General features: G+C 38.7%; 1 protein-coding gene across 4 annotated transcripts in view; it reads right to left on the reverse strand.

Moving 5' to 3' along the window:
• IQGAP2 (IQ motif containing GTPase activating protein 2) overlaps window positions 1-15,313 on the reverse strand; it is a 331,348-nt gene that overhangs the window by 38,539 nt on the left and 277,496 nt on the right. For all 4 annotated transcript variants that reach the window (XM_011996387.1, XM_011996395.1, XM_011996408.1 and 1 more), the window contains 4 exons: window positions 14,468-14,537; window positions 11,138-11,346; window positions 4,694-4,843; window positions 1,005-1,168 (listed from right to left, as the gene is read on the reverse strand). In XM_011996387.1, the coding sequence (XP_011851777.1) occupies window positions 1,005-1,168; window positions 4,694-4,843; window positions 11,138-11,346; window positions 14,468-14,537 (593 nt within the window). The remainder of the gene's footprint in view (window positions 1-1,004; window positions 1,169-4,693; window positions 4,844-11,137; window positions 11,347-14,467; window positions 14,538-15,313) is intronic.

The raw sequence follows: 15,313 nt of genomic DNA on the forward strand, positions 1-15,313 counted from the left end.
AAAGATTTCACAGATCCCCAAAAAGCAAATAGAGCCTTAATAGCTGGGCCTTTACTCAGTCTCCCACTACCTGACCCTACCCTATCTTTCAGGATTCATCTCCTGGTAGTTAGTAATTAAGTCACATTCTGGCTAGACTAATTTACTTTCCTTCTGGGACCTATGCCCATGCTGTTTCCACTACCATTGTGCCTTGTTTCCCTTTTCTATCTCTTCTCATAAAAATTGCAGCTATTCCTCAAGGTTTTGGGTCAAGCACCTCCTCTTCTACAAAATCTTTACTAGTCAACCTAGCTGGAATCTTTCCTCCTATCCTCTAACCTAATACATTGTGCATGTCCTTCATTTAGAAGTGTCCTTCATTTAGTACTTACCACATTCCACTGCATAGCATTCCTATTGCTAATGAATCACATTTCTCATGGGCTTACAGACACCCAGAGGGCAGAGGTGGCTGGCTCCCGTGCTCCCAAAACCAATAGGAACTAGTATAACTTAAGGTTTCCACAAGTTAGGAAGGCCACCTGAGCTAAGGACATTTCTCATGCATGTTTCTCAGTCCACTCATTATAGCTACCTATACAATTTTTACATTAACTGCGTCAGAAAATAAATTAGCAAAAGTAGCTTAAGTTCTAGTAAGAAGGGAAGACTATTTCGGCAGAGATTGCACTCTGCATTCTCACCCATTAATGGCCTTATTACTCAGAATTTTAATTAAGTTAAATGTTTTCACTGACTTTCAATATAATATTGATTTTCAGTTGTTACAGATATACAAAATCAAAAGTTAATTTGACACTACAGAAAGTATCATTGGTGGGAGAAAATGGTACTTGAATATAGCTCTAACGATATAGAAGTATTCTCAAGAAACTTGATATATTTTAATATGTGGGAATAACTTATATGAATTTAAAAATAATTTTAGTAAACCAAAGACAGCCACCACTAACAAAAGGATCTATTCATTGGTATTTTTACATACATATTTGTATACATACTTTATTTCTTCCTCCAGAGCAGTTTTAAAAAGCTTGAGAAGTAGATATTCTTCTCGCTGATTAGAGGCATAATTATATAGTGTGAAAATAACAGTATCCATAAATTTAGTAGACTTGTTCTGTGGCATCTGGAAAATCAGCTTAGCCAAGTATAAAGGGTTGGTCTAGAAGGAAAGAAGGAAAAAGAAAACAAAAAAATCCCGCAAAACAATAAGTTAATATATTATTAAAGCACAAAGCAATATCTGATTCCCTGTCTTCAATGACTTAATGTCACTAAAAGCATATAGATGAGTATATAAAATAATTTTTATGTGCCAGGTATTCATCTCTATGCTATTAGTATATAGTATAACTTTCTACTACAGTTTCCTTTAGACTGATATTATATAACTTTCTACTTTAGCTTCCTATTGTATATTAATATTTTAAAATATTAATATCAAATATTAATTACTTAATATTATTCATATCATACTATAGGAAGCTATAGTAGAAAATTATGATAGGATTTAAATGATACACACTATATGATATACTTAACATATTATATCTACTTTTCACTGTTGACCTTTTTGAGCCACATATTAATATTTATTGTAGAGACGCAGAAGACAGGGTGGGTAGCCAACAGAATCTGGTGTCCAAAGACACTGGCAAAGCTTGGGCATGGTGGCTTGCACCTATAATTCCAGCACTTTGAGAGACAGGCAGAAGGATAGCTTGAGCCCAGGAGTTTGAGACAAGCCTGGGCAACATGGACAGGCCCTGTCTCTAGAAAAAAGTAAAAATAAGTTAGCTAGGCGTGGTGGTGCATGCATGCAGTCCTTGCTACTCAGGAGGCTGAGGTTGGGAGGATCATTTGAGCCCAGTATTTTGAGGCTGCAGTGAGCCGTGATCATACCACTGTATTTCAGCCTAGACAACACAAACTCTGTATCTTAAAAAAAAAAAAAAAAAAAAAAGTGGACTAAGGGCCCAGCTATATAGACTGGCCTAGAAGGATTGATGGATGAGTAGAAGGAAATGCATACTATCTTGTCAGACTGGAAAGAACAAGAAAAGAATATATTTACAATGTGGGAACAGCAAAATGGCCACAATGTTCTACACAGAGTGAGAAGGGGGAGTGAGGTAGGGAGGTTGAAGAGAGGGTTGAAGGTCAGGACAGTTGATAAGGGAAGTGCCAGAAGACCATAAGCAAAAAACAACAAAGAACTTAAAATGGACGTGGAACCCTGCGGGTTCTGATGAGGATGGACCCGTTGGATACAGAACCAGCCTTCATGGTGATGTGGCTTTTCTCCAGCTGCTACACCTACCAGGTAGAAGTTCAAAGAGAACAATAGTATTCAGGTTACAGAGGAAAGTATGTTCAAAGAGAAATTTAATACTCCTAATCTTCATCTTCTTTCTGACAAGAGAAGAAAATTTTTCTATACTTGAAAACTAGTATTCATCTAATATACTCAAGCAGTTTGGGCAGCTTTTAAGAAACCTCAAATTCTGGTTTACTTTACCATTTAGGTTTACTTTTAAGTTCATAATGATGGGTTGAAATTTTATAAATAAGCAGCTCAGTACTTTTTCTTGATAGCTCTGTAGTGACTCTTTTCCAATGTGAAGTATATAGGAATTAGGAGAAAGGAAACTTACTCTAGGACTAAATAAAGATGTCTACTCACCATTCCTCCTAAGGTTACCTAAAATTTTTAAATTCAGTTTCACACTGAAGAGACAAATCCCCCAAAAACCTATATACTAGCTGACCTGTGGCTTTGGTTAAGAATTTTTGCTACGTTGGGTGTGGTGTCTCATGCCTGGAATCCTAGTGCTTTAAGAGGCTGAGGTGGGTGGATCACTTGAGCTCAGGTGTTTGAGATCAGCCTGCGCAACATGGAAAAACCCTGTCTCCACAAAAAACACGAAAAAATTAGCCAGGCATTGTGGCATGTGTCTGTAGTCCCAGCTACTTAGGAGGCCAAGGTGGGAGGATTGCTTGAGCCCAGGAGATGAAGGCTGCAGAGAGCTGTGGTTGCTCCACTGCACTCCTGCCTGGGCAAGAGAGTGAGACCTTATCTCTACAAAAAAAGAAGAAGTCTTGCTAAAGTGTAACCTATGGGCTGAAGGAATCCAGGTCATTTGCTTTTCTATAATTTCTTCAGTGATAATGGGCTAATGTCTCAAAAGAAGAGAAGGAGAAGAAAAATACATGATTTCAACAGAGATTTCACTTGACACAACTGAATGGTTGCACCCTTTGGTTGTACATTTTGGACTGTTTGTGGATAAAGTTTGGTGGGATTATTCTAAACATGCTCCTGTGCTTTTTCTTCTTCCCAAATGCCTCCATTTATCTAATAAACAATGCAAGTCTTAGGTCAATGACTAGATTTTGACTTGTGACAAACTCTGTCAAATTGAGAAAACTAAATTCTACAGAATCTTCAATACGCTTGAAATTTCATGGATATAAAAAATGATAAGTGCCTAAGATTAACTTTCAAACTGGTAGTTGAGTACTAAATTAGGCAGACCAAAGTCCTCTCCTGCTTAAAGTGAGCCCCTTTTCTTTCTAAGTTTGCTGGCATGAAACAGTGGGTTCCACAGACAATTCTAAGTACTGTTAACCTTTTCCTTCTGTACCGCCGTGTGGTGGCCACTTGTGTGAAGATGTTCATATGTTTGAAGATGTTCTCCAACCTCTTATTCGAGGTAGAGAAATTTCAAACCTACCAAAATTAACATCGTGTTTCTCCATGAGATTCGCCACACATCTTATTTATGGTTTGTGTAATGTGCTCTCTATACATCTACAGACAGTGACATCCTCAAAGACCTAAGCATCTCCGGGCTTTGAAGGAATTCCAACAGTGGCCCCACTCTGAGAGACATCTGACTCTTCCAAGGGAGAACTATGGATCCACCTCTTTGGGGAAACTTTTCCTGCTGAAGAGGATGCTTGTTTATTTCTATCGCTATCATGCAGTTTCCTTTGTGACTAGCTGTATGTGCCAGTAGGCCTGACAGGCTGAATCAATGGTCAAACAAAACAATAAGTGATTCATCAAAGTCCAACCATAACCAGTCAAACTTATTAGTTCTCACCATCACTCAGGAAGCAATGGAAAATTACTATTCATTTAGATCACAGTAACATCATGAAAATATTAAAAGAAAAAAGAAGTACTGTTTTGAAATCCCAAACCCTCTGGCTCTTTTCCCCACAGAAGGGGAGATTGGTTCTGGTAAATATCTGTTTTTCACATACAGTTATTTTAATTTTTTCATGGATGACTGTACCTGTTTTTGTTTTATTACTATCAGATTTATATTGTTTCTGCAGGTAACCGTAGTATAATATTGTGAAGAGCATGGGCTCTGAAGTCAAACTGCCTGCGTTTCAAAACCCTTGCTTTATCATGTACTGCATGTACTGGCTGTGTCTCAGTTTTCTCATCTGTAATGCAGGAATAACAATAGTACTTATTCTCTCGCGGCTCCCAGGGTTATGGTAAGAATTAAATGAGAGAATGTATGTAAAGCACCAGAAATAGCCTTGGTACTTAGTAGATGCTCAACACAGAGATGCTATTATAGCTGAAGCATGATAAAAGACTCCCTGTAAGCCACAGACATGTAACATAGCAGTACTCCCAGACTCAGAGTGAAAGATAAATTGTTCTCACCTGTAAAAGGTAAAACAGTTGCTGATATGTTTCTAGTGTTTTTCTCCTCTCCTTACTCAAACTTTTTATTCCTTGGTTGTCGGTGTTATTCAGTATTTCCATTTCTCCTCCTTTTTTCTTATTCAGCTTTTTACTGTGTGAAATTACATCCTGTAAAAAATTTGATGAGATTACTGCTTTTTAATTCTTGTACTCTTTTCCTCCTCTCTTCACATACAGGATTGAAACACACGTAATTGGAAATACAGGCATACCTCATTGTATTGTGCATTGCTTTATTGTGCTTCACAGATATTGCATTTTTTTTTTTTTTTCAAATTGAAGATTTGTGCAATCCTGTATTGAACATGCCTATTGTCACCACTTTTTCCAATAGCATGTACTTACTTTGTGTCTCTGTGTCACATTTTGATAATTCTTGTAATACATAGAACTTTTTCATTATTATACTATCTGTTATGGGGCGCTGTTATCAGTGATCCTGTTTTTTTTGAAATGGAGTCTCTCTCTATCACCCAGGCTGGAGTGCAGTGGTACAACCTCAGCACACTGCAACCTCCGCCTGCCAGGTTCAAGCGATTCTCCTGCCTCAGCCTCCCGAGTAGCTGGGATTACAGGCGCCTGCCACCACGCCTGGCTAATTTTTGTATTTTTAGTAGAGATGGGGTTTCACCATGTTGACCAGGCTGGTCTTGATCTCCTGCCTTCTTGATCCACCTGCCTCTGCCTTCCAAAGTGCTGGGATTACAGGCGTGAGCACCCGGCCTATCAGGGATCTTTGATGTTACTACTGTAATTGTTTTGGGGTACCACAAACCATGCCCATATAACTTAAGTAGCAGTTCTGACTGCTTCACCAACTTTCCTTTTTCTCTTCTCTCCTTGGGCGCCCTATTCCCTGAGACAGGACGATATTAAAATTAGGTTAATTAATAACCATACGATGGCCTTGAAGTGTTCAAGTGAAATATACACATCTTTCACTTTAAATGAAAAGTTAGAAATGATTAAGCTTAGTGAAGAAGTTGTATCAAAAGATAGGCTAGGCCTAAAGCTAGGCCTCTTGCACCAAACAGCTAAGTCGTGAATGCAAAGAAAAATTTCTAGAAAGAAAAAATGCTACTTCAGTGAAAACATGAAAGATTAAAAAAATCAAAATGGCCTTATTGTTGATATGGAGAAAGTTGAGTGGTATGGATAGAAGATTAAACCAGCACAATATTCCTTTAAGCCAAAGCCTAATCCAAAGCAAGGCCCTAACTTTCTTCAATTCTATGAAGCCTTAGACAAGCCAGGAAGCTTTGGAAGAAAAGTTGGAAGTGGGCCAAGTGTGGTGGCTCATGCCTGTGATCCCAGCACTTTGGAAGGCCAAGATGGGAGGATGGCTTCAGGCCAGGAGTTTGAGATCAACCTGGGTAACAGAGCAAGACCCCATCGGCACAAACAAATTTTAAAAATAAGCCAGGTGTGGTGGCTCATGCCTGTGGTACTAGCTACTCAGAAGTCTGAGACCCACAGTAAGAAATACATTTTCCATATTTTATTGGTGAACACACATACACCCTCTCTCTTACTAATGGTACGTGCTGATATTTTCTATTTGCTTTTATTCTATTCCACTTCTAAAGATTACTCATTGTGACACACTAAATTGATTTCATGACCCTAATGGCACATGACTCATATTTGAAAGTCACTATTCTAGAACACCTCCCCTGTCACTTGGCATTAGTTCACTGTCCCAGAGTAAGTGGCAAGAAAGTTGCTTTTCCTAAAACTTCTTCCAGATTTTTGACTGAGCTCTTAGCCAGACCTCTACATGAGGACTCTACTTGCACATCAGGAATGCCGGGCCTGTATCCTTAGAGAGGCACTATGGTCAGTGTGGACAACAGCATTTTGGTCTGCATGCACTACTGGCATCTGTCACCCTGGCTCCTTCCCACCAAATACCAGCAGGGACTCCTAGTCATTTTCACAGCCGACATGTGCCCGCCCTCATTTCCAGTTGCCACTGGGGATAAGAACCACTGTCAGGTCTTGCCTAAAGGGTAAGCTCTAAATATGTTTACTTCCTGGCACCCCATTCTCCCATGGCTGGGGTCAGCCTATTGAGCAGCCGGGGTCCAGAGCTCTAGGAAGCTCGCGAATAAGACAGTTCCATGTGGCTACATCCATTGCCTTCCAGGTCCATGATTTTATTCTTTCTCATTCTCAGCTCAGAGAGAGGTAGCCTTGACTTACCCACTTACTTCTGTCACCCCAGTTGCTTTTATAGGGAAAGCAAAGAGGGGAGTTGATTTACATTCCCATAATATTTTTTAAAAAGCAACATTTCTCCCTTGTTTTACCAATATATAAAATGTTTCAGTTCAAAGAAAGGAAGTGTAGTTACCACCAGATAGAGGTCAAGGGGGAATCTAGGCAGGTGGCTGTCTGATAATCCTTATCTATAAGAAGTCCTAAGACATCACTAGAGTAAATGTGGCTTACAGTGCCAGTTAATCCACATTTTTCCTCTTCAGATAGCTGGCGACATGTAAATCATTCAACTCCCTCAAATACACAGAATAAATCTATTACCTTGATTTTAAATATATGGCAGGAAAACAAGTCTTGTTACCTATAATCCCCCCCTTTTCCTTCCCGAGTGTTTTCAGTGGAGGTCACTCTAGAAACTGAGGGCTTTTTGTTTTGTTGCAGACTTCATCTTCTGGTTAATGGTTTTTGCCATATACAGAAGAGAGGATGGGGTGGTGAGCAAGATCTGGGGCAGATCTAAACTCCTCTGCATTAAAAACAGAGAGAGTTGGTGAAGGCAGGACAGGGAGAGGAATGGAGGGAGGGAAGCAGCGGAGGCAATGCTGAACCCAGAAAGGGGAAGAGAGGGTGGGCCGGTGGCTGTGCCGATGGAACAGCGCCTGTCTGCTGGAGCTCCAAGGGCAGAGCTGGGCACAGCAACCGGGATAGCCCCTCTGCCTTCTCCTTGTGAGGTTCTGACTTGCTCATGAATGTGCTTGGGTGAATGGAGGTTTGCTTTGGGAAGCTTGAAAATGGACACAAGAGCCAACCCAGACAAGGATAACAAACAGAGCGGTTACTTTTTATTCATCAAAACTCACTTTTCCTGATTCTTAATCAATATCGAACACTGGAGGAATACCGTGGTTTGAAAGAGGAACCGTATTTGGCTTGTTCATGATAGTCCCACATCTCAATATTGCCCTTTTACCGCCACCTTTCCCCTTTTCCTGATAAGGGGATATCTGCATGCCGGTAGTATGCCATGATATAAACATTTTTGTAGAAAATGTGGGCTAGTATGAAGGGCTTGGGCTTGGGCTTTGGAGTCGTAAAGATATGGGTATCTGCAGAGTATAATTAGCTTGGTAAACCTGCACAGGTTAATCTAAGCTTCAGTTTCCTCATCTATAGAGTGAGTGTAATAACAGCAATTTTACTGAGTTGCTGTGAAGATTAAAAATATATGTAAATCACCTAGTACATTTTCCAAGGAAGAAAACACACTCAGAGAGAGGTTAAAAAATATGCTCAAGGTCACATGTTAATATAAGCAGTGAAGTAGTATAATTAAGCATTAATAGTTACAAATCTCAATGCTGGGTTTCAGGTAGTTCTGGCCTGCAAATCTGGGCTCCTGGATGATACATCACACTTATGAATGGGAATTTTAGTACTAGTTTTAGATTAGCTTTAGTCTCTTAATTTAGGCTTTCCTTCCAGCTAGGTTGACCTATACTTTTTTTTTGGCTCCTGTGCCTCCAGGAAACCTCTATTTCAGTTGCTTTGTCTTCTTTCTCCAAACCATTCTTTTTGCCTAAAATCAATGTTAGTCACTTCACTAACCTACAGATTTTGAGGTTTTTAGGAGGAATGCTGATTTTTAAAAGAACTATAAAAAATGTTAAGGTTACTAGCAAGAGCTAGCATTGTTCTGTAAGAACAAAGCCATTTCCCTTTACAATCTCTCTTTCCTCACTAAACACACACTCATTGTTAAAAATAAAAAGGTGTGGGGAAGAGGGGGAGAAGATAAACGTAACTATCACACAAAGAAAAATCACTTAACTTCTTTCTCCGTCTGGCTTATTATTATTTTTTGATAATAAAAGAAATCATACTACCTTAGGCACTATTTTCTCCTCTACTAAATTACAAACCTTTCCTCCTGCTTTAGAAGTATCAAAACCATTATTTTTAGTGGTTATACAACATCTATATTAAACTAATTATATCATCCTCTGCATATTGTTCTGGCCTTCAGGTCGTTTCCCACTTTTTCACTACTATAAATAAAGCTTCAACTGCTCTGTTCTTGCATCACTACAAATGTTCTGTCAATGATAAGGCTAACAGCTGCATATTTAATAATCATTAGTTTAATCACTAAAAAATGCTGGATACATATTTGGTGTTTGCAAATATGTTGAAAAACTTCACAATGTTATCTATTAGTGATAAGTGGCTTTAAAAAAACCCCCACAAAACTCAAGCATTCATGAAAATCTGATAACTTGCCACGATTGTGTTTCCAAAAGATACATATTATTTAAACTATGTACTGATTTGCAACTAAGCCTTTATTTTAAAAGGCAAGACATTTCCTGTTTACAATTTTATGGCGATAGGGTGAAACAGCAGTTTAAGGTTATAAAAAGCATTCTCTAAAAAACCTTCTAGAATATATTACACTTGAAAAGTTCTCATTTTTGTCAAACAATACAAATACATTATTTTTAAAAAAATACTATTGTTTTTCTGGATAAAATAATAAAAGTAGTTTTATTCCTGAATGTTTAGAAGAGATGATCACTTGTGTTTATAAAATGATGTTTTTCTTATTTTCTCCTTCACAACTGTCCTGGTGACTTTATGAGGTCTGGAGGACCAGCCTGGGGCATTCACATGCCCACGTAACTGGCAGCCTCCTGTGGCTGCTCATCTCCCAGCTGTCCAGAACACTCGCTTGGTTGCTGGCTGCTGGAGCTCCACCTATGAGCCACTGTAGCCTTCTCAGAGTTTCCAGAAGGTCAGTTTCCCTCTTCGACCTATCAGTTTCCTGAAAACTGATGTGGCACATAGGAAGGGAACAAGGACGGGGAGAGAGGTCTTATCCTAGGCATCTGTTCTTGGGTAAAAATGACGCTTTTTACACTTTTTTTTGAGCCCTGATATTGGCAGGTTTCACACAGATGTGAAGTCACACCATGATTTATTTAGAAGTTATCAATGTGGGCAGTGTGACTCTGTACGTATTTTGGAAATACGTGGGGATGTTTTAAAATATCTTAACAATTGAAGGGCACTCCTGCTTTCTAGTGAGCAGGGATTGGGGATGAGAGGTGCTCTGTGATCTGGCGATTTGTGGGATGGTCCTGTGTAAATAATTGCCCTACACCTTGTATGACAGAACTTTTGAATGTCTTACTGGTCATTTACGTAGGTCAAGATTCTGTTTGTAATTATCTAAGCCTAGAATCTAATTGTTTTACGCAGATGCATAATATATTTTCCCCACACAAAATCTAGGATTTTCTAGAATTGCAACTGCTGTGTAAACTGGGTGGAGACTACACTTGGCTAATGCTGAAATTTACAAATAGTTGTTCTCCATTTTGGAAAATGAGGTCCTGCCAGCTCTACCACTTCTCCACATTAGTTGCCACTGAAGCCCTCACAATCTGTAGCTGTTCTGTGAAGAGGTCCACACCCCTGGTAACTGTATCATGTCTTCCAATGTCATCAGGCATATACATTTTCTCAATAAAATGTGTGCTTTTATTAACAATTACTCTTTAAATTTCTCTTTTGTATTCATATAAAGGCCCTAGCCTTATTCTGTAGGTATATACATCAGTACATTTTATCACACAGATTTCATTTCAGAATAAGGAAGCCTTACAAAATGTTATAAATGGGGAGGCATAAAATTTTACAGACTGAAGAACCACTAATTTATAATAAAAACGATAAAAACTTATCGTAGATTCCAAATGAACTTAGCTAGACCAAAGTGTCATGAACATATATAACCACAAACAACATGTTTCAGTCAACAGTAGACCTCATATAAGACATTAGTTCTATAAGATTATAGTACAGTATTTTCACTGTATTTTTTTCTATGTTGAGCTATGTTTAGACACACAAATACTTACCATTGTGTTACAATTGCCTGCAGTATTAGTACAGTCACAAGCTGTACAGGTGTGTAGCCCAGGAGCAGTAGGCTTTACCATATAGCCTAGGTGTGTAGTAGACTCTACCATCTATGTTTAGGTAAGTGTTCTATGATGTTTGCATCAGGATGAAATCACCTAATGCTACGTTTCTGAAAATGTATCCCTGTCATTAAATGACTCTTGACTGTATGTAGGCATCTTCCCTCTTCTGGGAGCTGACAGTCCCAAAAACCCCACCGACCTCTAGTGTGATCCTGTTCTTCACCAGGAGTCCAATCTTGATGTCCATCAGGTTCAGGTCTTTTTCCAGCTGTTGATTGGCCCTGATCTTGGTCACTACTTCTTCCCTTAATCGTGCAACCTCTAGTTCCTCCTGGAAATCCAAATCACTTTGGTCCAACAGGTATACAAATTTGCGAATTACTGTTAATGGTGGGTTTTCAGAGCCAACTGCAGTGACAGGAACAGGCATACTTTAATTAGGAAAGCTTGGAATGATTATCAACAGGAAAGAAACAAGGTCTTAAACAATTACTAGAAAAATATACCAATGAAAGTACTTGGTCTAGGGTGAGAATCATTCTACCCACTCCCACACAATTTAAAATCTGGACAAGGAAACTGATAAATAAATAAATGAACAAAACAGATATCTGGCCCCACTCTTTTCTAGTTATCAACTCCCCTTTTCTCCCTTTTATCAGCTCTCTCTCACACTGTTCCCTGGACTCATGCACTAAGAAGATAGTACTATCTGTGCCTCCTTCCTCAGGAACCTGGGAAAGAAAGTTAATATAAGTTACCTTGACCCTGAGACCTTGTGCTTGAGCTAGATAAGTGACTTACATTCTTGCTGCAGGAAGCAGAAAGTGGTTTCTCCCAACCCAAAGGATCTTTGGGAAGGAGCCGGAAGTAGGCGAAAGCTGAATTAGAAAAGGACCAGGAAGGGAGGACTGTAAAAGCCAAACAGGAACCAACAGAATGATAAGTGAAACGAATATTCTACCCAGCTGAAATAAAAAGATTTTAGAAATTGAAACTTGGCCCTTGTTCTTTGAGCACCGGCCAAGGGAGGGTGCTCAGAATCTATGGGTCAGCCCCTGTTATTGAGAGGGACATTCGCACATAAATTCTAAAAGGGTGTTCCCCTTAGTACCTGGAACTTTAGGCTTTAATTTCCTGGCACTCTGACTCTTGGAAAATATTTTAACATGCTTAGGGAGATAAGATCTGGGTAAACTGTAAGAATAAATCATCTGGTCCATTGAGGACGAATGATTAGACCCAATAATAGAAAGATGACTTGCCAGAGCTAGTACAGTCATGGTCATCTCAATAGCTGCCCTCCTTTACACCTAGGCCCTTGACAGTCTTCCTTTAACTTCCATCTTAGTTCTGTGGTGTTTTGACACTAAAGGAGGAAGAAAACCAACACCACAAACAACTGCATAAACCCAGCATGGTAAACCAAATCTATAATCAGGTATGTTATTTTACCGTTGCTGATGGCCTTTATTGGAGAATTTTCCTTGGATCACCGGACCCTTTATTTCCTGACCACTGAAGCACATCAATTTATTTTCCGTCCATTTTCAGCAAAGATGCTGCCACTGACATGACCACTTCAGGGAAGGCCTTAGCAATGCACCACAGCTCATCCATGCAGCCAAGTTGGGGGAACATGAGCCCTCCCACTGTGGCCAGAGTTGATGGCTGCTTCTCCCTCCCGCTAAGGGTTATGTCTCTTCATATGTACTAACAGTCCCATCGGAAACAACTAAATTAGTATTTTAGCTTTACTAATTGTTATGGCCTGAATTTATTATTTCCTCTATCAATACTAGGCTTTTTGCCATCTTCATCTGAGAATGACTTTGTGGTACAGATATTTTCATTTCAGGAAATCAGACCACTTTATAGTCTGCACCTACAGGTGACCACATCCTAGTTCCAGCAACTTTCAAGCTGGAATGCGTTCAGTGACATTCCAGAGAAAAAGGGTGAGAACAGATGATAACAAACTTAGAAAAGTTTTGGTTACCATAAACTTTTTTTGATTACCATAAAAGCACCCAATTTGCTGAAGCCCAGAGAAGCTTAGATCTAACTCACTCACCGAGATGGTTTCTCTATTTACCTTTTATGTCCCAATATAAAGTTGCCCAGATTTTAAAATCGGAATTTGTCTTTGTAATAAAAAAGTAAACAAATAAAAAACATCACTGTAACTGCTTAAAAAAAAATGTTACCTTGAACGAAATGAAAATTAGCCTGTGTTCATTTGGAAAATTTACTTTGAAGTCATCTTTCATATATAAAAGCAATAGCAAACATATTTTAGTGTCAGGGCTCAGAAAAAAAAAAATCCTCTTTAGTCTTCTTTAAAAAAAATTCAAAACAACAACAACATATCTACCAGCTGAGAGGTGAGCTGGAATCTAGTGGAATGAGACATTATTCAGTAGATTCTGCAGGCTGGAGGCAGAGTGAGGACTTCAAGCGTCCCTAGATTTTCCTTAACAAGTACCAGGGAAGATCTTTCTTGAGCCATATACTTCATCCCTTAATTCAGACAAACTTTAGACAATAAAAGGTGCTGGCTAAACTTACTAGGCACTGTAAGTACTAATAAATTTATCAGCAAGCTTTCCTTGACTGTGCATGTTCCTGTGATAATTAGAATGCAAAAATTGAATATATGAAGAATCAACTTATGATATAAAAAAACAAAATAACAAACATAGGCAAAGTTGGGACTGTAAGGAGATAGCACAAAATGTGACTGTTATTTTTTGGTGAATTTTATTTTGCTATTTTCAAACTTTCTACACATTTTTATTAAAAACCTTAATCTGTAATCCTAGCACTTTGGGAGGCCGAGGCAGGTGAATCATGAGGTCAGGGGTTGAAGACCAGCCTGACACACATGGTGAAACCCCGTCTCTACTAAAAATACAAAATATTAGCTGGGTGTGGTGGCTTGTGCCTGTAATCCCAGCTACTTAGGAGGCTGAGGCAGGAGAATCACTTGAACTGGGGAGGTGGAGGTTGCAGTGAGCCAAGATTGCGCCACTGCACTCCAGCCTGGGCAACAGTGTGAGACTCTGTCTCAAAACAAAAACAAACAAAAATTAAAAATTATTCTGTGAAAAGTTCAGAATGAAATTGCAGGAAGATGTCTGCAGTTGTCATTTTTGGGAGATGAGACTATGTCTAACAAATTAAACAATGTAAATGTAAGATTATTTTCTAGCTAACTCTTTTGCATTAGATTTTTGACTCTAGCTTAGATTGAAAAAAAATTCAGCATTTACGCCAACTCCATTCTCTTTGAAGAAGAAATTATACCATGTGGCTGATCCCTTCCATTTAATAGGAAGGCTCATTTCCTGTCACCAAGTGTTCCTCTGTGTACTGGTTTAGAACCTGGGGCCTGAGATGATCAAAATCTACTGGAAACAATGGGTATCCTCTGTTCTTAGAGCAATCTCTGAAGTTACCAATATGGACCAATATGTCCTTGCCTGGTTTATAAAAAATCCTTGCTTTGTTTTAGAAAGCTCTCACTTACCCAGTGTTTTGTAGTCATCTCTAGCTTTGTTTGCTCTCAGCAGTGACTGTATTTTCACAATTTCATTATTCTGCAAAAGATTGAGACAAGTCTTGGTTTCCCAGAGTCCCACCTACTCCATTATTTTTGAATTTAGAACATTTAAGAACTGTTAGTATTTAAGAACTGACACTACTTAGAACTGACAGTATTTCAATGTGATGTATTCAACATTTATTTTTCCATTTTCTTTGAAGAAGAGGTCAGATAAGTTAACTAAAAGTACAAACAAGACTGTAGGGGAACTGCTTAGACAAAGAGATCTAAAAAGGGAAAATAATTTTAGCACAGAACTTAGATGATCCAATCTATGTTCCCATATCTCTTCTTTAAAGATTCAGGAAAAAATCCCTCCCGGGGGCTTCTATTTAAAGTAAGCAGTTAGCAGTTGAAAAAACTACATATGCAATGCTGGAAAATATTTCTCTAGAGTCTTCTCTCTTTGGTGTTACTAGCCTACAGTTTTCCCCTCACCCATTTTCTATTGAGTCCTGACTGGCGAAGTCTAACTCTCAACATGATTTCTGAATGAAAACAGTAAGCCTCCAAATATTATCATATGAAGTTCTAAGATCCATTCTTTCCTAAGTGTTCTTGTCCACCATTCAACAAAAATCATTCAATGCTAACATTCAATAAAGCATTAATTTAGTTCATTATCAACCTGGATAAAATCCCACAGGCATTTTTCTTACATGATCTCTGAAATACTGTAGTCTTGAAAGATAGCTCTTTCTTGCAGTTGCCATTCGGAACCAGGACTGAATCTAAAAAGTTTAAAAAAATAGAAAAGAACAATAAAAAATA

This window comes from Mandrillus leucophaeus, unplaced genomic scaffold (assembly GCF_000951045.1).
Source record: "Mandrillus leucophaeus isolate KB7577 unplaced genomic scaffold, Mleu.le_1.0 Scaffold114, whole genome shotgun sequence".
Taxonomy (NCBI): Eukaryota; Metazoa; Chordata; class Mammalia; order Primates; family Cercopithecidae; genus Mandrillus; species Mandrillus leucophaeus.